Source organism: Colletotrichum siamense (assembly GCF_013390195.1).
Source record: "Colletotrichum siamense strain Cg363 chromosome Unknown KSG_Cg363_contig05, whole genome shotgun sequence".
NCBI lineage: Eukaryota > Fungi > Ascomycota > Sordariomycetes > Glomerellales > Glomerellaceae > Colletotrichum > Colletotrichum siamense.
Window position 1 is genome coordinate 855,766 of NW_023501018.1, and position 19,672 is coordinate 875,437.

General features: G+C 53.5%; 3 protein-coding genes across 3 annotated transcripts; 2 read left to right on the forward strand and 1 right to left on the reverse strand.

Annotated features, from left to right (window-relative positions):
- Positions 1-529: 529 nt before the first annotated feature.
- Positions 530-8,451, forward strand: FUM1-4 (Highly reducing polyketide synthase FUM1; the record flags this gene model as incomplete). Its single annotated transcript, XM_036639739.1, has 9 exons — positions 530-1,083; positions 1,134-1,653; positions 1,704-1,827; positions 1,882-1,994; positions 2,047-2,539; positions 2,595-3,044; positions 3,106-5,264; positions 5,330-5,426; positions 5,480-8,451. 9 exons carry the CDS (start codon positions 530-532, stop codon positions 8,449-8,451), a joined length of 7,482 nt encoding a protein of 2,493 aa, XP_036493966.1.
- Positions 8,452-10,837: 2,386 nt separating this feature from the next.
- On the reverse strand, positions 10,838-12,101 carry CGCS363_v007891 (uncharacterized protein; the record flags this gene model as incomplete). Its single annotated transcript, XM_036639740.1, has 4 exons — positions 10,838-11,223; positions 11,278-11,339; positions 11,391-11,508; positions 11,561-12,101. 4 exons carry the CDS (start codon positions 12,099-12,101, stop codon positions 10,838-10,840), a joined length of 1,107 nt encoding a protein of 368 aa, XP_036493967.1.
- A 2,530-nt stretch (positions 12,102-14,631) lies between these two features.
- On the forward strand, positions 14,632-16,602 carry citC-4 (Dehydrogenase citC; the record flags this gene model as incomplete). The annotated part of the gene is made up of 2 exons (XM_036639741.1): positions 14,632-14,727; positions 14,884-16,602. The coding sequence occupies 2 exons, from the start codon at positions 14,632-14,634 to the stop codon at positions 16,600-16,602; spliced, it is 1,815 nt and encodes a 604-aa protein (XP_036493968.1).
- Positions 16,603-19,672: the final 3,070 nt, after the last annotated feature.

Consider the following 19,672-nt stretch of genomic DNA (forward strand, 5'->3'; position numbering starts at 1 on the left):
TTGTCTCCGTTAGTTATCGAGGTTTGCAGTCGTTGGGTGCGAGCAATCAGTCCCGCGACTGTTGATCAGGTTGGGGGAAATCACCACAAGGATCGCGAATAGTGTCAGCTACAAGCTTCTTTCAGCACTCGAACAGAGCCAAAGTGCCTGGATGCACCCCAGATTGGTTACTGTGGTCGTCGGTCGAAGCGCTGTTAGGTGGAAGTCGAGTCAGGGACAGGGGCTTCATAAAGACTGCCGGACCGAACATGGCCTCCTATCAGAAGCCCCAATTCGCGCGGTCCGAACTCATTTTACCCCCCAAAGGTTTCCGCTATGGAGACAGATTGGGATCCCATGTCACTGAACGTCAACCCTGGAGTGAGCAACGCGTCATGGGCGTTGCAGCTGAACGCTGAGACTGCATTCTCAGAAACGCATGCATTTCAGTCCGAATTCTCAGTTAGTGGAAAACATCTAGAAACATTCTGATCCAATTTGAGTTGTCCAGATTCGATACGTCAATATACGCCGTGCCACCACGTCCATCATGGCATCAGATGGCCTCCCAAAAGAGGACAACACGCAAGCACCAAACGACAATAGACCAACACCGATCGCAATCTGCGGCATAGGCCTAAGACTTCCAGGCGGGATCAACACCCCGACATCTCTCTACAACTTCCTCATCTCCCGCAAAGATGCGCGCTCGAAACCAGACCAGCCGCGGTACGCATCTGAAAACCACCACTTCACAGCAACCGGAAAGTCTGGGTCACTCCCGACGGAGGAGGGCTACTGGCTCTCCAACGACGATGTCACGCGATTCGATCCCTCATTATTCTCGATGAACCCAAAAGAGATGTCAAAGCTTGACCCGCAACAGCGACTATTATTACAGGTGGTCTGGGAAGCGCTGGAGAGCGCTGCAGAAACGGAATGGCAGGGCCAGAGGATCGGTTGCTACGTGGGCAGCTTTGGAGATGACTGGCGGGAGATGCACGCCGTTGACACGCAGGACGACGGCATGTATCGTCTCACGGGGTACATGGACTTCGTCCAGGCGAACAGGATATCTCATGCCTTTGATCTGAGAGGACCAAGGTGAGCATGCCGGCCCGTAACTATGGTGGCCATCACTGATTTTAATGTAGCATGACCGTTCGCACAGCGTGTTCAGCGGCAGGACTCGCTGTGCATCTTGCTTGCCAAGCCATCCGTGCCGGCGAATGCGACTCAGCTGTTGTGGCAGGGTCCAATCTCATGCTGTCGCCAGGCTTCAGCAAGCTCATGGCTGAGCAGAGCGTTTTATCGCCAGATGCATCCTGCAAGACCTTCGACTCTAGCGCCAACGGTTATGTCCGCGCTGAAGCGGTCAATTGCCTGTTTGTCAAAAGACTCGACTTAGCGATCAGGGACGGGAATCCTATTCGGGCGGTGATTCGCGGGTCAGCGACAAATTCAGACGGCAAGACTCTCGGGTTGACAACACCAAGTGCCCAGGCTCAACAGGAGTTGATTCGCGATGCATATCACTACGCCGGCATTCCTGAGAGTGACATGTGGCAGACGGCCATGGTTGAGTGTCACGGCACTGGGACGGCTGTTGGAGATACCATTGAAGCATGCACTGTTGGGACAGTGTTCGGTGACAAGGGCATGCTGATCGGTTCCGTAAGTGCTGCATGCCCTGAGAGATGACATGCGTGCTAATGACCATTCAGGTGAAACCGAACCTGGGACATTCAGAAGCTGCTTCAGCCATTACCAGCATCGTAAAAGCCGTTTTATCACTCGAAACTCGTACCATTATACCCAATATCAAATTTGAGAATCCAAGCGTTAGCAGTAAGTCCCCAGCTTCAGATGCACAGGAGTTGTTCTGATGGGTCATGTTCGCAGTACCGTTTTCATCAGCTGGCCTGAAAGTCCCGACCGAACCCATGCCTTGGCCCGAAGATCGCGCTGAGCGGATCGGGGTGAACAGTTTTGGCATAGGAGGAACCAACATACATGTACGAACGTTTCCTATTTTCTCCTGCATGGCAAGGTTACTAAAACGTTCAGATAATTCTAGAATCGGCGGCATCGGTGACAAGGCCGACCGCCGTCCGGGGTCCCGGCAACGTGGATACCCCGCCGCCATCTCCGCCTCTCCGCAGAGAACCGGCAACTCTGCTCCTTTTCTCTGCTGGCCACGAGGAGTCCCTAAAGGCCATGGTTCAGGATTACAAGACATTTCTGAAAATGCAGCCGTCGAGTCTGGAGGGACTTGCTCACACTTTGACACATCGCCGGTCACATTTGGGCTACCGAACGTTTACTGTTGTGACCGATGAGTGCGAGAACTTGGTCTTTAACCAACCGTCATTACCAAGTTTCAGATCCAACACACAGAATGCCGGTATCGCGTTTGTTTTTACTGGCCAGGGCGCCCAGTGGGCAAGGATGGGCTCTCACCTCCTGAAGACCAGTTGGGAATTCCTGCAAGATATTCGTGAGATGGATGCGGCTTTGAAGAGTCTTCCGAAAGACCACCGGCCGAGCTGGGACATCAGAGGTATGTCATCAACTCAGCTTCAAGATTCTAATGGACACTAACCAAGTCCTGACAGGCGAATTGATGCGATCTGAGGCAATGTCTCGTCTAGGCGAAGCGGAATATGCTCAGCCAATTTGCACAGCCCTGCAGGCTGCCCTTGTACGGCACCTTGCCCGATACCGCGTTGTACCAAAAGCAGTGGTCGGTCACTCCAGTGGCGAGATTGCAGCTGCGTACGCTGCTGGTGTGCTCACCCTCAAAGAGGCCATCATAGTTGCATACTACCGTGGCTTCACGGCCAAGAAGTTGAAGAAACAGGGTGCCATGGCCGCCATTGGTCTCGGAAGAGACCAAGTAACGCCTTTTCTGGCTGCTGGGGTTACGATCGCCTGTGAAAACAGCAACTCCAGTATCACTCTTTCTGGCGATGTCGAGCCTCTCGAGGGTGTCTGCAATGCCATCAAAGAGGCGAAGCCGGACGCTTTGGTCCGACTGTTGAAGGTTGACAAGGCCTATCATTCTCGTAAGCTGCGACTGTTACTGCCAAATAAAGACTGCAGAGCACTAACATCGCTTCTTTCCAGATCACATGCGCGTGGTGGGTGCAGAGTACCAAGCCCTTCTGAAGCCATATCTGAGCCCCAACGCCCCCAAGATCCCCTTCTTCTCAAGTGTCTCGCTGCAGAGGTTAGAACGCGCATCAGACTTTGGCCCAGATTACTGGCAACGCAATCTCGAGTCTCCTGTGCTTTTCCGTCAAGCTGTCACACGACTTCTTCAAACATCCTCGACAAGTCTTCACCTTGAAGTTGGCCCACACTCGGCGCTCGCAGGTCCGCTCAAGCAAATTTACTCGGAAAACGCAATGACGCCGGCATACATCACCGCACAGAAGCGCGGCGCAAACAGCATGGTCTCGTTCTTGTCAGCAGTTGGCGAGCTCCACTGCCGCGGCGTGCCAGTGGTGTTCCCGGTGTTGGACGGTGTCCGTCCGCTGACGGATCTTCCGCCGTATCCTTGGCACCTGAGCAAGACGTACTGGCCAGAATCAAGAGTCATCAAGGCGTGGCAGTTTCCTAAGCATCCCCCTCATGAGCTGTTAGGCTCGCGTGTGCCTGATCACAACAGCTCGACGCCCAGCTGGTGGTGTGTTCTATCACTCGAGAAGGTTCCTTGGCTTAAGGACCACTGCGTAGGCTCAGATGTCGTTTTCCCCGCCGCCGGATATATCGCTATGGTTGGAGAAGCCGTCCGCCAAGTATCTGGTCAGACCGATTTCACAATTCGAAATCTACAGGTCATGAATGCTTTGGTTCTCTCCACGGGACAGGGTTTGGAGCTTCTGACATCGACACGCCGTGAAAGTCTCACTCAATCCGATGCCTCTGACTGGTGGGAGGTCAGTATTCAGAGCTACAAGTCCGGAGCATGGACTACGCACTGCACCTGTCGCGTGAAAGATGGACAGGCCTCGCAAGGCCCTGACTTTTCATCTCTTGCAGATGAATCATTCCTGCGTCCTGTCGAATCTCGGCGGTGGTACAAAGCTATGTCTAAAGTGGGGTATAACTATGGTCCTCTATTCAGGGGCATGCGGAACATCAGAGCGAGCGTGAGTTCACCTGCTGCCGCCGTGGAAATTTCAGACGCTCGTGAATGCAACGAGTTGAAGTCGACGTACGCCCTCCACCCCAGAGCCATAGACCAAGTCCTCCAGTCTTTGGTGGTAGCCAACAGCTCCGGACAACCACGTCTGCTGGACAAGTTGTATCTACCCACCCACGTTGACGAGATCTTCATCAGCGGCTCCGCATCGTCCGGGTTGATTCATTTGCAGACCTCGACGAAGGGAGGTTCTGCCACCTGTGAGGGCAGCAGCTTTGGGTATCTTTCTGGAAAGGCCAACGAACCCCCGGTCATCTTCATGAAAGATCTGCGTTTCTCTCCGGTGGACCTTGAGACCTCCGACGACAAGTCAGTCGACTCCAGGGTAGCCCAATTCCTGTGGAAGCCAGACCTCGACCTCGTCGATCCGAGACATTTGGTCTCCTCGCAGGCCGATGAGTCGTTTTCGTCCATCCATGGACTGCTTGAGAATCTCTTCTTACTTTGTGGTGCTGCTGCCTTGGATGATCTAAACGGCTTGGATCTGGACTTGGAGAGCCAGCCACATCTCAAGAGGCACTACAATTGGCTGCAACGCCACGTCTCAGACGCGCACATCGGACGCCACATGCCTTCAGAAGACCGTTTGTTGCGGATAGCTAGCATCTCCAGGCAGCTTGCACAAACACCCGCCTCGTCAGTGGCCACCCTGATCAAGCGCTGCTTTACCCATGCACGAGAATTCTTCAACTCCGAGCGGGTGCCTCTTGAAGTGTTCCTCCAAGACAACGCGCTACACGAACTTTACGACTGGATGAATACTTTGTTCTCTTATAAGCCTCTGCTAGAACTCCTGTCGCACAAGCGCGGCAGACATCTCAGGGTTCTGGAAGTTGGCGCCGGGACAGGTGGCTTGACGGCTCGGATCTTGAGACATCTCGTATCTTGCTTCAGTGAGGGACAGGCAGTCGGCAAGTACGTCTTCACAGACGTGTCCGCTGGTTTCTTTCCAGCAGCACAGAAGAGATTCGAAGATGTCCCGTCTGGATTCGTTGACTACCGTGTCTTGGATATCAGCCGTTGCCCTGCCGAACAGGGTTTTGGTGGCGAACAGTATGATTTGATTGTCGCCAGCAACGTAAGACAACCCATGCGTCCTCAATCAAGAACGGAGTTCATCAATCATGCTGACATTTCCCTCAGGTTCTTCACGCCACCCCAGACTTGACGCAGACCTTGAGACATGCCAGGTCACTCTTAAAGCCAGATGGCCGACTGCTTATGCACGAGCTATGCAGTGGTGAGTAGCGCACTTCTTCAAATTACATGGGATTTCGTACTAAGACTCAACAGAAACCAAATGGATCAACTTCATCTTTGGCTATTTCTCGGGGTGGTGGCTCGGAGAGGCTGACCAACGCGTCAACGAACCGTACATCTCCCCAGCACAATGGCAAGAGCGTCTGCAAGCCGCAGGCTTCTCTACGCCAAATGTCTTCTACGATGGCGTCGGGGAGGATAAGTTGAACGCCACCATTGTTGCTCAGCCCACTCCACAGGACCTGCAGCCATCGCCACAAGCAAAGCAAGTCACATTGCTCTACGAAGACGATGAGACGCATCTCGTGGTATCTCAGCTGCGTCTAACACTAGAAGGTCAAGGCTACAAGGTCACTTGCACAGGCTTGATGTCGAAGGATGTCGAAATTGCTGGCGCCGTTGTGTCTGCCGTGGACCTTTGCCGGGGAGACGGCTACTTCCACGACATGACGCAGGAGAAGCTTGATGCTTTCAAGCGGTTGGTGAAAGCCATGGAGTCAACGAATTCTGGTCTCCTCTGGATCACCAAGTCTTGCCAGTTCAAACCCACCGATCCGACCTATGCCCCTGTACTCGGCGTAGCGCGTACAGTTCGCGCCGAGATGGGCCTCACATTCGTCACGTTGGAGCTGGATAACGTGCAAGACGGCGCCCTACATGCGGTCTCTCAGATCTTGCACAGAGCCATCCTTGATCAAAACCAATCCCGCGAGATGGAGTTCGCAATTTCCTCAGGGAAGGTCTTGATTCCACGTTGCCAATGGACACCAATATCCCGATCCCTTCAAGCAACCAGGCCCCCGTCTCCCACAAAGATGTTACAAATTGGCAGACCAGGGGCCCTTCAGACTCTCCATTGGGTATCTCGCACACTGCCTGAGGAGCTCCTTCCCAACTCCGTACAGATCAAGGTCCACGCAGCCGGCCTCAACTTCAAAGACGTCGTCACGGCCATGGGTCTCATCATCCCTTCTTCGTCCGAAGGTCTCGGCTGTGAAGCCAGCGGCACAGTGACAGCCACGGGATCTTCAGTCACGAACCTGCGTGTCGGAGATCGCGTCATGGTCTTCGCCCCGCAAGCCGCTTGCTTCTCGACCGACGTACAAGCTCCAGCTCAGCTATGCGCTCGCATCCCCGATTCTCTAAGCTTCGCAGATGCCGCTGGTATGCCATGCAATTTCATCACGGTGTTACGAGCTCTGGTTGAAAAGGCCGGACTTCGAGCTGGGCAGAGCGTGTTGATTCACAGTGCTGCCGGCGGCGTTGGTATTGCTGCCATGCAGATTGCCAGATGGATCGGGGCCAAGGTCTATGCGACGGTCGGCAGCGATGAGAAAGCCGACTTCGTGTCTAGCGAGTGGGGCGTCCCGAGAGAAAGCATCTTCTGCTCGCGGGACACGAGTTTCGTTGAGGGTGTCAAGGCAGCAACTGGTGGCCGTGGCGTAGACGTCGTGCTCAACTCTCTCTCGGGCGAGCTGCTTCATGCCTCGTGGGAATGCGTAGCTCCCCACGGAACGTTCGTCGAGCTCGGCAAACGCGACACCCTCGCTGGTGGTCGACTTTCTATGGCGGCTTTTGACGAGAATCGGTCATTTGTGGGCGTTGAGATGGCGAACCTTGCTGCTCAGGATCCGAGCATCGTGGGTCGTCTGTTGGAGCAGGCAGTTGCGCTTTATGAGAAGAGACTGATCTCGCCGGTAACTCCGTCACGCATCTTCTGTTGTGGAGATGTCCAAGATGCCTTCCGCTACCTCTACAAGGGCACCCACATTGGCAAGGTCGTCATCGATCTCAGCGATGAAACGCAAGATGCTTTAAAGGTGGCCCGCCCAACGCCAAGTCCAGCATTCAAGAATGACGCTACCTACATGCTAGTAGGTGGCATGGGAGGTCTTGGTGGCTCAATTGCACGATGGATGGTCTCTCACGGCGCACGAGACTTGGTTTTCATTTCCAGGTCAGCCGGTGCTGGCGCTGAAGACCAATTCCCCATGGCCGAGCTGGAGGGAATGGGCTGCAGAACAACTGCCATTGCATGCGACATCACCGACGAATCAGCTGTCGAAGCCATCGTTTCGAGGGTGTCTTCATCGAAGCGCATCGCCGGCGTCATCAATCTTGCAATGGTCCTTGCAGACGGGTCCCTGTCAACGCTTAGCCTGTCTCAATGGCAGACAGCAACGAACCCCAAGATTCGCGGAACGTGGAATCTGCACCGCGTTCTCCCGGATGACATAGACTTCTTTGTGTTATTCGGCAGCATGTCTGGTGTCCATGGGTACCCGGGCCAAGCAAATTATGCCGCAGCCAACACCTTCCTAGACAGTTTCGCACAGTATCGTCGCGGTCACGGAATGCCGTGCTCAGTTGTTGACCTCGGTGGCGTGGAAGACGTTGGCTATGTTAGCCGAACTCAGGATGTCGAGGATGCCATGCGAAAGGCCGGTGCAAAGTTGGTTTCCGAGTCGGAGATGCTGAAGGGCTTGCAGCTTGCGATCGTCACATCGCGAGACACTGGCAACGAAGACAACAGCCGTTTGGATAGCCAACTTGTTGTCGGCCTCGACTGCACTATCCCCATCGATGATCCAAGCAACCGCGTCGTGTGGAAGCAAGACCCGCGCATGGTTCACTATCTGAATAACTCAGAAGACGCCGCCTCATCGCAAAACAATTCTGGTCGACCTGGATTAGCCGACTACATCGTCCGTCTTCAAGGCAACCCACAGGAGCTGGATTCTCAAGCCACTGTCGCATATTTATCAAAGGAAATTGCTCAGAGGGTCTTTGGTTTCTTGATGAGAGAGATTGACGAAGGGGGAGTAGATACAAGCCTGTCACCGTCGGCGCTTGGTGTCGACTCGCTCATGACGATTGAGATCCGCAACTGGTGGAAGCATACAATGGGAGTTGATGTGAGTGTGCTTCAGCTGACGAGTGCCCAGAGCTTCGATCAACTGGGACAGCTGGCTGTTGGACAATTGAAAAATAAAATATCGACTTAAACAGAACGTACTATTAGAATTAAAGGAATGGGAGCAAGCACATAACGGCGGATATCAGGAGTTTTATTTATGAAATGTAATTTGATAATTATTGATCATTAAATAGAAAACGGCGAGAAAGAATCGACGACAAAGCGGAACCTTCTATTAGGATTAGGATGAGTTGATAATAAAGATGAATCGACAGTGCAGTTTTCGGCTCGAATGCAAAAATGAGTATTGTGTTCTATTCGACCTGTGTGGTCGTTACACGATCGCGCCGTTATGGAGCATGAGACAAGAGCCGGCGTAACTGATTGAAGTTGGGGATCATAGTTTGCCCCGAGGCCCGATCCAGCATCGGAATTCGGGGTTACTCAGTTCCGTCCACTTGCGCCGATGGTTTAGTGGTAAAATTCTCCGTTGCCATCAAGCAGCGTCGGGGAGCCGGGGGTTCGATTCCCCCTCGGCGCAGTCTTTTGCTTTTGCGTTATCGGCTTTAGGCTGTCCCGCCTAGGTATTCTTTTTGAACACACTGTGATTGACAATCAGTCCACTGCTTTGGCTATGAAGACAAACAATACAACGGTCCTTAGTGAGAGAATAATTGTACATGTGCATGCAGCTGTGTTTCCACTGCGTTCAAATTTGCTGTGGCGTAACCTGCGCCTATCTTACCCACTCTCAAGGAACCTTATGTGTAAGATCGTCAATATCGGGAAAAGAACTGCACTATTCGATACCCGGCCAAGAGCATGTTTGTTTCGAGAGACGCGACAGTGGGCTTGAAACTGGCCTTGTCACTGCGGCCACCAAAGGACAAGACATCCCATCCCGGTGTAATCTAATGAGCGTTATTTGGGTTTTCTCTAGTAGTTCGTTCGGACGTTGACATAGGCTGCGAAACGGCTCGCGGGCTGCCTCGGTATCGCTCCCGGGAGCTCTGACGGGGTCAATAGGTGGTGCTTGCGCTACACGATTAACCTTCTTTTGTTTATAATTCCGCATCGCATCGAAACACGTCGTGGTTTGTGAAATCACCAGCAGCCAACAATGGCTCAGTCGGCGATAACCGAAGGCTGGCCTCGCTGATTGCTTTGTCTTGATAAGTGCTAAGTCAACGTCTCTAACGGCTTGTCATAGCTTACAAGCAGCTGCAAGGTCACGCACGTCGCCGGCTTTTCAAAACAGACTTGCCGCCCCAGATGCGCGTTTAAGGTTGCAGGAGCACTTCACTTAGCCTTTGGCTTCACGCCCAAGGCCGCATCAGTGCCACCACCCCAACGTAAGCTGGAAGACATGAGATGAAGGTGTTACATTATTAAGCTATGACGAGAGCATTTGATGATGCCGACTGTACGGACAGACCTGTAGGCTAACCACCGCGTAGGCTCGCTCAGATGAACCTTCACTTTGCCCGTCTCCTCCTCTCGCCTTCCCACCCCACGGCTATTCGACGATGCGACGCTGGCCAGCCATACGGCTATCGCGCTCCGCGAAGCCCACCGGTTTCTTGCTGCCCGTCCGCGACGGCCGTGCTTACGGTAAATCCCGGTGCCTTGCAGCCCTGCTGAAAGATCCCTGCTTGGCGCCGGAAGACACGGGGATTGACCCTTTTCCACCCACCGTTATGAACAAGGGGCAGAAAAACCGACTCTGAAAGTTGCAGCTCCCGAAACCTGTTGGTTCCCCTCAAACTCCGGGGAGAAAAAAACGAGGTGCCTGTTGCGCCTTCGTCTTAGGGGGGCCAAGCTCGCTAATGAACGGAGAGCGGCCGGCGTGAGAATCCCGCCGTTGAAGAACGACCGGGGCTCGCAGCTTGCGCCTCTGCCTGGGCAGTCAGTGTCATCAATCGGGTGTTATCTCCGACTGTCAGTCGAGTCTCGAACTCCACGCGCTCAGACAATTCTTACCCGCAGGGAATGAGAATTGTCAACCCACTTCGGCCCCATCTGACGCTGGCGGGTGCAACGGTCAGGCCAGGATTGCTCGGATTTTCTCAGCCTTCAAATTGCGTAAAAAGAGGCTTGCGTTGGCAGAAAGTGGGTAATGGCGAGCGCTTTGACAGAGCAGACATCTTTGGTTCTGACGACTCCATCCAATGCCCGACATTCCATATCAGGACATCAGATCGTTGGAGGGAGCGTCTTCCCTGGCATTCACGCGACGAGCGGACATTGGCGCAGTTGCGAGATAACCTGACCTCATTATCATTATCTTTTCATAGAAACTAAAGCAACATTCAAACGCATAACAGCTCAATTCCAGGGCAGGTCGTGACGGTACTGTGGCCTCCTCTGCCGGGTATCTGATGACGTGCGCTTTTTCATAGTACTTCCCCCAACACCGTAGCATGCGTAAGCTCCTTGTGAGCTGCGTGTACTTGAGAATCTCAACCGGCTCCGTCTCATAATGGTGACTGCTTTCCTGCCCTTGCTGTAGATGCTTCGCTCTCAACGTCTTCTTCAGAAACCCAGAACTCTGTCCTCTTTTGGATGCCGGGTTCTAATGGTATTTCGCTGTGGTCGCTTTTCACAGATGGTCGTCGTTCGGAGCGGATGTATGTGTCGGTTCCACCAGGGCCGGCGTTGTCGCCGCGTAACCTGCTGTTGAGATACGCGGACCTAGTTTGGGAGTTTGCGTATGAGTTGCTGGCGTACCCTGAAGGGTGCGATTGCGGCTGCTTCTCGCCGAAGAAATAGAAGAAGATTGAACGCGACAGTGCGAGGTTTCCGGCAATGATGCCGAGGTAAAGTTCGAGATTGGACCAAATTGCTGTTACAGCATAGACGTCTGATTTTCGAAGTCAGTTTTGAAGTGCTTGAAGAGGGAAGATACAATACATACAACTGAGATCGTTGGTGACGAGACCAAGCGAAGCAGCTCTCGCGATTCCAAAGCCGGTCGCACTGTCGAGGAGTTAGCGTCAGTCAAATCGCTGTATGTGACGAGATTCTTACATCAGTCCAAGACTCATCAGTCCACCAACGGAAATCTTCGTTGTCAAGGGAATTCGGACTTGCCAGACGACCGCCAGAGGCAGGAATGAGCAAAGCAAGTCGGTCAAAACAGAATAAGCTATTCAACGTTAGCCAAAGTCCGAGCAAAGCCTTGAGGTAGGTGAGCTCACAAATCGTCAAGTAGATGGCGTAAATCCGGATCTTCGCATCCCAGCACTTCCCCACTCCGGTCCAGTACGCCTCCACGGGATCACACTCTGCCAGAAGGATAATGATGACGCCGAAGTTGGTGATCACCAGTCCCCCCATAACCGTCCAGAGGAAGTACTTCATCCGGCTGGAATCCTTGATGCGCAGCAACAGCAGCATAATCGAGCACTTGAGCAGACAGACGCTGGCGAAGAGGAGAATCTGCCCGAACCATCCCAGCATGTTGTTGTTGACGTACTCCTCCGACGAAATGTACCACCTATGCCTCCCATTTCCGGTCGCGCCTTGCGCACACTGAACGCCGTATCTGACGATGCCGAGACTGGCGGTGATTGCCATCAAGTAGTCGTCCCATCCTAGGTGCCGTAGCGAAAAGCGCACGTAGAGCCGCAGAGTCGTTGTGAAGATGACGAAGAAGATGAGCACGCCGGATATCGCTAACAGAGTCGGGTTCACATTCTCGTCCGGCGGCAGCGGGTTCGGAGGAGTCACTGGCGCCATCGTCATCGTCGTCGTTAAACACTGTTCGCTGACGATGGGCTGACAAAAGCAAAGAAAATGGCAGGTTCCCAGATCAGACCTGGTAGCCTGAGTGCCAGGAAGCAAGGAACGAGGGTTTGTGCGCGGGAGCCAGGAGCTGGGCCATCCGCTGGATAAATGTAAGAGATTGAAGAAGGGGCGCCGCGCGGGAGGGACCCACGGCTGGCGGTCGTGGGTGTGCTGTGCTGGCGAATGGCTGCACAGGGCAAAGGCGACGACGATCGCCAAGATCTGCTTTGAGATGGCAGCTCGTCTTGTTGCCCCGGACTTTGAACGGGGACGCTAAGAAGTAAGGGACGAGGGGGGAGGGCGTGTTAAGGGCTTTGTAGCCGTCTTAAGAGAGCTGCGACGAAAAGGAAAGAGTACCCAGGTGTAGCTGATGCAGGTAATTCAGTTTCCGCCGCACAGCCTGCATGCGTGAGGCCGAGTGGTGGTCTGGTCTGCAAGGAAACGGAGGAGGTCAGGGCACACGGCGCATATGTCTCAGAAAGGCGAAGACCCAACCTGTTCATCCCGCGGGCCTTGTGGGAAAGGGTGGTAGCGATGCTTCGACGTGTTGTCGTGCAGTTGCAGTGGACTTGTGAATTTGTGGATGGGAGATCGTCCAACATACTTTTTGTTAATGGGCTTTAAGCATTCAGGTGGGCGCTTGTTCGTCACCTCGGAAACAATTTTGAGTGCCAGGCACGGGAACTTAGAGCCAGGAACGTGGCTGCGCGTGGCGTGCAATGTCTCTCTCGCATGCCTATCTTGGGTGTTGGCGTGTCTCAGCCGAGAGACTGACCCCGGAGAACAAAAGTCTCGCCCCAGTCTCCCGTTGTGGACGGCCGTGAGAGAGAGGAGAGGAGAGAAAAGGGCAGCATTCTTGCAGCTTCGCGTTACCCCCTCCAAGGCTTTGCCCGGTGTGGCCATGGATACAAATTGAGTTTGAGTGGCCTCCAATCTTCCGATGCATGCTGTTGCCGCTGCTGAAGACAATTCGTCAAGAATCCCTGGGCTGATGTGGGTTTCTCCTGCGCCGCTGCTGCACATATGACAGGGACGAAAAGCCGCACGTCGACTGTTGCGCAGAATGCCGCAAGGGGGTGTGATGATTTCCAGATTTGTGGATTTGGCCAAAATGACAAAGCAGGGCTGTCATGCTGCTTCGAGGCATGTTGACGGCGATCATGTTCTCGTCTTTGGCTTTGCACACTCTGGCCATCCGATCATCCCGTCAACTCTCACATCGACAAGACAATTTGAAGATTGCCTTGAGACAGATACGGACGCGGACGTGAAGTATATCAGAGGAGCTGGGTGGCATCGCTCCTCTTTTTCTACACCACCCAACCAGAAGAGCACTAGGTAACAACGAAGGTTTCGGGCGAGGTGAGGGAGGTGGCCGAGTCTAATGGCGGCAACGTCGCGGGTGTCAAGGGTGTCCCAGGGGAAGCCTGTTCGCTCTGAGGGTCGTGCTGTAAACAAAAATTGCGAGGAGACGGGGAAAGCCCGGAAGACAACGTCGTCAATGCCTGGCGACGTGGGATTGTGGTGGAATTGTTCATTATTGACTAAGACGGCTGATTTGCCCAGACAAGGACCTGTCAGGTTGTCGGATGGGTCTGGCAGGGGACATCCTTGAGTCATGAACCCTCCCCCGGAGGAACGACCGGCCGGCGCAGCTCCGCATTGCCAACCGTTCCCGCCGGAACAGAAACGTCGATGGTACGGTAGCATTCGCCGGGCACAGCCAACGTGCCGGCGAGGGCGTGTCGTTCGTCTTTAACCGTTGGGGCCCGGCCGAGCATAAGACTGTGCTATGCCCGCTTACGAACTACTCATGCAATTCCCCCTCCTCTCTCCTCCTAGCTCGTCGGGGTAGTTGGCTCGCGTATCTTTTTCATGTAAAAAGGTGTGCGTTGGCCTGGCGTAGCGTCCGTAGTGTCGGGACTTAATAAGTGCTTACTATGTGTGGCCTGTCTTCCTCTCCCCTCACACGCTTCCAACCGTCGTTCTACCAGACGTCCCGCGTATATGGCAAAATGATGGTTCGGAACCCCACCGATTCTGGCCCTTGTGCCGTTGTAGAACTTGGCAAGCGGCGACCTGGGGCGGCGACTAGGATATTTGCTGGGCCGCGTGGCTCATGATCAGCACATTCTGGCTGGACGATATTGCCCGTGGTGGTCTTAATATCCGTACTATCGAATTGCGACTTTTATTCGCTATCTTGTGGGATGTACAAAAAGGCTCAGCTCAGCCCGTTTCTCTCACCGGAGGTGACGCATGGTCAAGGCACGCCACCGTTCCTCCATCGTCGTACATGAGTGTGTTGTTGGTTTTCGTCCAGGAGGCCTGACGTGCAGATATCGCGCAACATTGGTTTGAGCTTTTTCGCGAATCCTCGTCTCTCGTTTCGTGATCTCTCAATCGCTGAACCGACGATTCCTCAAACCTTATTGTTTGTTCCATTTCGGGAAAAAGATCGCTGCATACCACCGTCTTAGCCATGCTTGTCAAGTCGAGTCTCGCATTTGCTGCCCTCGCGGCCCATGTCTTTGCAGCGCCTGCGCCGCAGCCCTATGGAGACGACTCCTACGATTATGTAAGTCTTCACGTCCATTTTCAGACCTTTTGGTCCTTTTGTTGCTTTTTTCGACAGGGGTTGGCGCTTCGCTTTCTCCTCGGATTGATTTGATTGCAACGTTTGTTGGCTGGCGGCGGCGGCGTTCGGACTCGACACACTGACCCCTTTAACCAGATCGTCGTCGGTGGCGGTACGGCCGGTGTAGCCGTGGCTGCGCGCCTGAGCGAGGGCCTCCCTGACTCGAAGATTCTCTTAATCGAGGCGGGCCCCGAGGCCTGGGACGAGCCCAAGATCAATGTCCCTGGCATGAAGGGCTCGACGCTGGCGACCAAGTATGACTGGAACTTCACCACCGTGGCGCAGACCAACGTCAACAACCGTGTCTTTTCCGTGAACCGCGGTAAGGTCCTCGGTGGCAGCTCTGCTCTCAACCTCATGTCCTATGATCGGTCTGCTGCTGAGGAATATGACAGCTGGGAAGCACTGGGTAATGCGGGGTGGAACTGGGAGACCATGATTGCCGCCATGAAGAAGTCGGAGAACTTCACTGGCATCAACACTGACACCTACGGCTCCGAGGGCGTTGGTGACAGCGGTCCGGTCAAGGCGGTCATCAACCGGATTATTCCCGAGCATCAGGAGACATGGATCCCGACGATGAACACCCTGGGCATCAAGACCAACCTTGAGTCTCTAGGTGGTAACCCCTTGGGCGTCATGTATCAGCCCAGCAGCATTGATGCTACCCACTACAACCGCTCGTACAGCGCCAACGCCTACGTCCCCATTGCTGGCTCCAACTTGGAGATCCTCTCCGACACCACCGTTGTAAAGGTCAACCTCGAGCAGGTTGGCGATGAGCAGCAGGCCACCGGGGTTACTCTGCAGGATGGTACTGTCATTGCAGCTAACAAGGAGGTCATTTTGTCTGCTGGTTCCATCCAGAGCCCCGGTCTTCTGGAACTGTCCGGAATCGGCCAGGCCTCCGTCCTCAACTCATCGGGCATCGCCCAAGTCATTGACCTCCCCGGTGTCGGCGAGAACCTGCAGGACCACCTCCGTATCCAGAGCTCTTACCAGCTGAAGCCCGAGTACACCTCCTTCGATATCCTGCGCAGCAACACCACCTACGCCGCCGAGCAGCTGGCCCTCTGGAACGCCGGCGAAGTCTCCCTGTACGACTACACCGGCAGTGGCTACACCTTCACCACCTGGGCGCAAGCCCTCGGCAACGACTCCCAAATGGTCGCCCTTGCCAAGGAAGCCGCCGGTGAGGACCCCAGCAAGGTCGACGCGAAGAAGCTCGAGTTCATGACCAACCCGGCCATCCCCCAGCTGGAGGTCATCTTCTCCGATGGTTACACCGGCGTTAAGGGCTACCCGGCCTCCACCTCCCCCCTCTTCGGCAAGGGCTTCTTCACCCTTATCGCAGCCATCATGCACCCCATGAGCCGCGGTAACATCCACATCAACCCCGCCGACACCACCGGCAAGCCCATCATCAACCCCAACTACTTTGCCCACGAGCACGATCTCGAGGCCGCCATCCAGGCCATCAAGTACTGCCGCAAGATCGCTACCACCGAGCCCATGGCCTCCATCTGGGAGAGCGAGTACGAGCCCGGTCTGGATGTTGTCCAGACGGACGAGCAGTGGAAGGAGTTCGCTCTTAACACTACGCTGAGCATCTTCCACCCTGTCGGCACGTGCTCGATGCTGCCCAAGGAGGACGGAGGTGTTGTTGACGCCAACTTGAAGGTCTACGGCACTTCAAACCTGCGCGTTGTGGATGCCAGTGTTATTCCCCTGCTGGTTTCTGCCCATGTTCAGACTGCTGTTTACGGCATTGCTGAAATTGCGGCTGAGCGTATTATCGCTGACGCCAAGCAGTAGAGTGGAGATGCATCACAGATGATTAGACTTCATATCATTTAATAATAATGATAATTTACTATTTGTGCACCTTGATTTGCATGTGGGCTTCGAGCTTTAGACGTTGGAACTCCGTGATGCTTATAGTACAACGAGTTTACCACGAGTGACAGAATCATCAATGAAATCCATGCCACTTACTATGCCATCAGATGCTGCGCCGCAACAAAACTTAAACGCCTGTTGCGTCGCATCAGTATTGAGTACCATTTGATCTTATGAAAGGCAGCAATCTCATAACTGAAGTTATTTCGTGTGGACTCAGTCGACTTCGGCCATCCGTTGTACAACTACCTTTTCTTTCTCAACTACATTATCTCCTCGTATCTCTAAGACGTGCAAAAGGAAAACAGGTCAAGCTATATCTTGCGCATCTGGTTATCAATGTGACGGAAACAACTATTCATTCGACGATCGGTTCACGCAGCTGAAACTGTAGGGTATGGCTCTTGTCTGGTTGGCCATACTAGGCCACGTAGACATCCGCAGGGCTGGTGTCCACTTGAAATTGTACCAACAGCCTACCATAGGTAGAACAGATACCCATCCACGCAGTAACACGTTCCGGATGTTCGTTGGTACAACAAGTCGGATGTGCGCATATTATACCTGTGACTCAATGTGTATTTTTGGTCAGTATTCACGCCAGATTGACGCCAGGACGACCTCCGCCCTCTCACCGTTCGCATAACTAGACACTTCCCCTCCCCTTCAAACCTAAGCTCATTTCCTTTCGCTTTTATTTCGGCATCAGTCTTCTCAAATCTGCGGTCACAACCAATGATGGCGCCCGTTGAATGACAAGCGCACCGTGCTTTTTATACATGCCCCTCAAGCTTCAAGCAGTTTGGGATCTCGCGCTTTTACGACTATTCGGGTCGTTTTGAAATACATTTTGTGCGGTTGCTTCGATGTCTTCCTGCACCGTTTGCTATGACTTGGAACCTCCAGCTAGTTCAGAGCATCCTAGCAATGGCTATGTCTACAAAATCTCTGATATTCAAAACGCCTCCTATCATGGTTGCAAGACCTGTAAGCTCTTACTGGACAGTTGCATCGGCCTATTGGGTGAATCATTTGCATCCCTCGACTACAACATCAAGATCAGGCTGTGTTTTGGACGGGAACCTCATTTCCAAACTGAAAACTTTGTGATATGGGGTTTTGGGATGGGATGCACCCACGTGAAACCTTCTGGTTAGTGCTCCGGGGTTCAGACATCCAAACACGATCTGGATAGGGATTTGTGATCACTGACACCGGGCAGAGAAGGATTGCCCATGGGCTGGCAAGAGCCTCGAGCCAGCTAAAGGTTGCTGTGTCAATCTGGATGACTACATCCACTTTATCCGTGCCAATCTAGCAATATGTGCTGGCTCGCACAAACTGTGCTCGTCCATCTCAGCTTCGAAAACATCATATACGCCTACAAGACTTGTACGTGTGGGCTCTTTCGAGCACGACGTATTTCTTGTCGAAACTGGCGACCAAGGGAAAGCATACGGCGATTACTGCAATTATGTTGCTCTAAGTCACTGCTGGGGTCAGCATCAACCTGCCAAGACAACGAAGACCACCCTCGGTCGTTACAAATCGCGACTAATCTGGGCCGATCTGCCAAAGACCTTTCAAGATGCCATCACTGTTACCCGTGCACTAGGGATAGACTTTATCTGGGTCGATTCTTTATGCATAATCCAAGATGACCCCGATGACTGGGCTAAGGAGGCCAGCCAAGTGGCTTCCATCTATCGGAATGCCTACATCACCATCGCGGCGACATCAGCGGCTGGTGGAGAAGAAGGCTTTCTATACGACCGGAGGCGGCGAATCTATAAGTCTACTGTCGAGTTGAGCGGGAAAATACGGCATTTCTTTACCCGGTGCTTCATCGACCACTCTTCATTTTCGAGGCCTGATATGGCCAGATTAAGTCGTCCTTTACCACTGATCACTCGAGGCTGGTGTCTTCAAGAACAGATACTGTCGCCACACGTGGTTCATTTTACCAGCCAGGAACTGATGTGGGAGTGTCATGATGGTGTATTCTGCGAGTGTAGCGGCAAGATCCCGGGCTCATACATCAAGATGGAAATCGGAAAGATCTTCACGAGTGCCTCACCAACCGGGCTGTCAAAGACATGGACAAAGATTCTTGAAGAGTATTGTCAACGGCAACTTACGTTTCCGAAAGACAGACTACCAGCACTTTCAGGCGTTGCTGAAGACTTTGACAGACACGGGGTGATGGGTAGATATCTCGCTGGACACTGGGAGCGAGATCTCCCTTTCTCTTTGCTATGGGTCAGCAAAGCAAGCATTGGACGACGGGAAACTAGGCCTGCCGCCGCATCTTTACTATCTACAAAATCATCAACCCCATCTTGGTCATGGGCATCACTCGAGGCAGCGGACATGTCCTGGCAAAGATGGGTTCCGGAGCTCGAAAGCGAAGTGCAGATTCTGGAAGCGTCCTCTAGTCCAAATACTGCTGATCTTCGAGGACAAGTATCCGAAGGCCACATAACCTTTCGTGGGCAGGTATTTGTGGTAGAAGTGGCTGAGTATCACCCTGTGCTGGACTGTACGACACTGAGGCACCGCAGGCCCTTCGCCACAGACCAAGGCAGTGATGCGAATCCTGTGGAATGTTTCTTCCAAGGAGACGGGAACATCATCCAAACGCCTGCTGCAGATGAGGTCCTATTGTTCCTCGTCCTTGCCTCAAGATTGAAGTCGGAATCTGGGAACCGGAGCTTTTCCGGGATATACCTGCTGGCTTCCGAACGGCCAGCCTGTTCTGAGGCTCGGAAGCTGAAAGACCGCACCGGGTGTGACTATGTGGCGGTGAGAATTGGGGCAGGGGCCTTGAACTCTGCGGTGGACTACACAACTTCCACCACAAGGATTGTCACAATCATTTGATTGGGTTGTTCTCACAGGAGTCAGCACTGATCTAATTGATTATTTAGAAGAGTGTCATTAGGAGCGAAGAGCTAAAGATCTACTACTCGTGAGTAGTAAGCTTTAG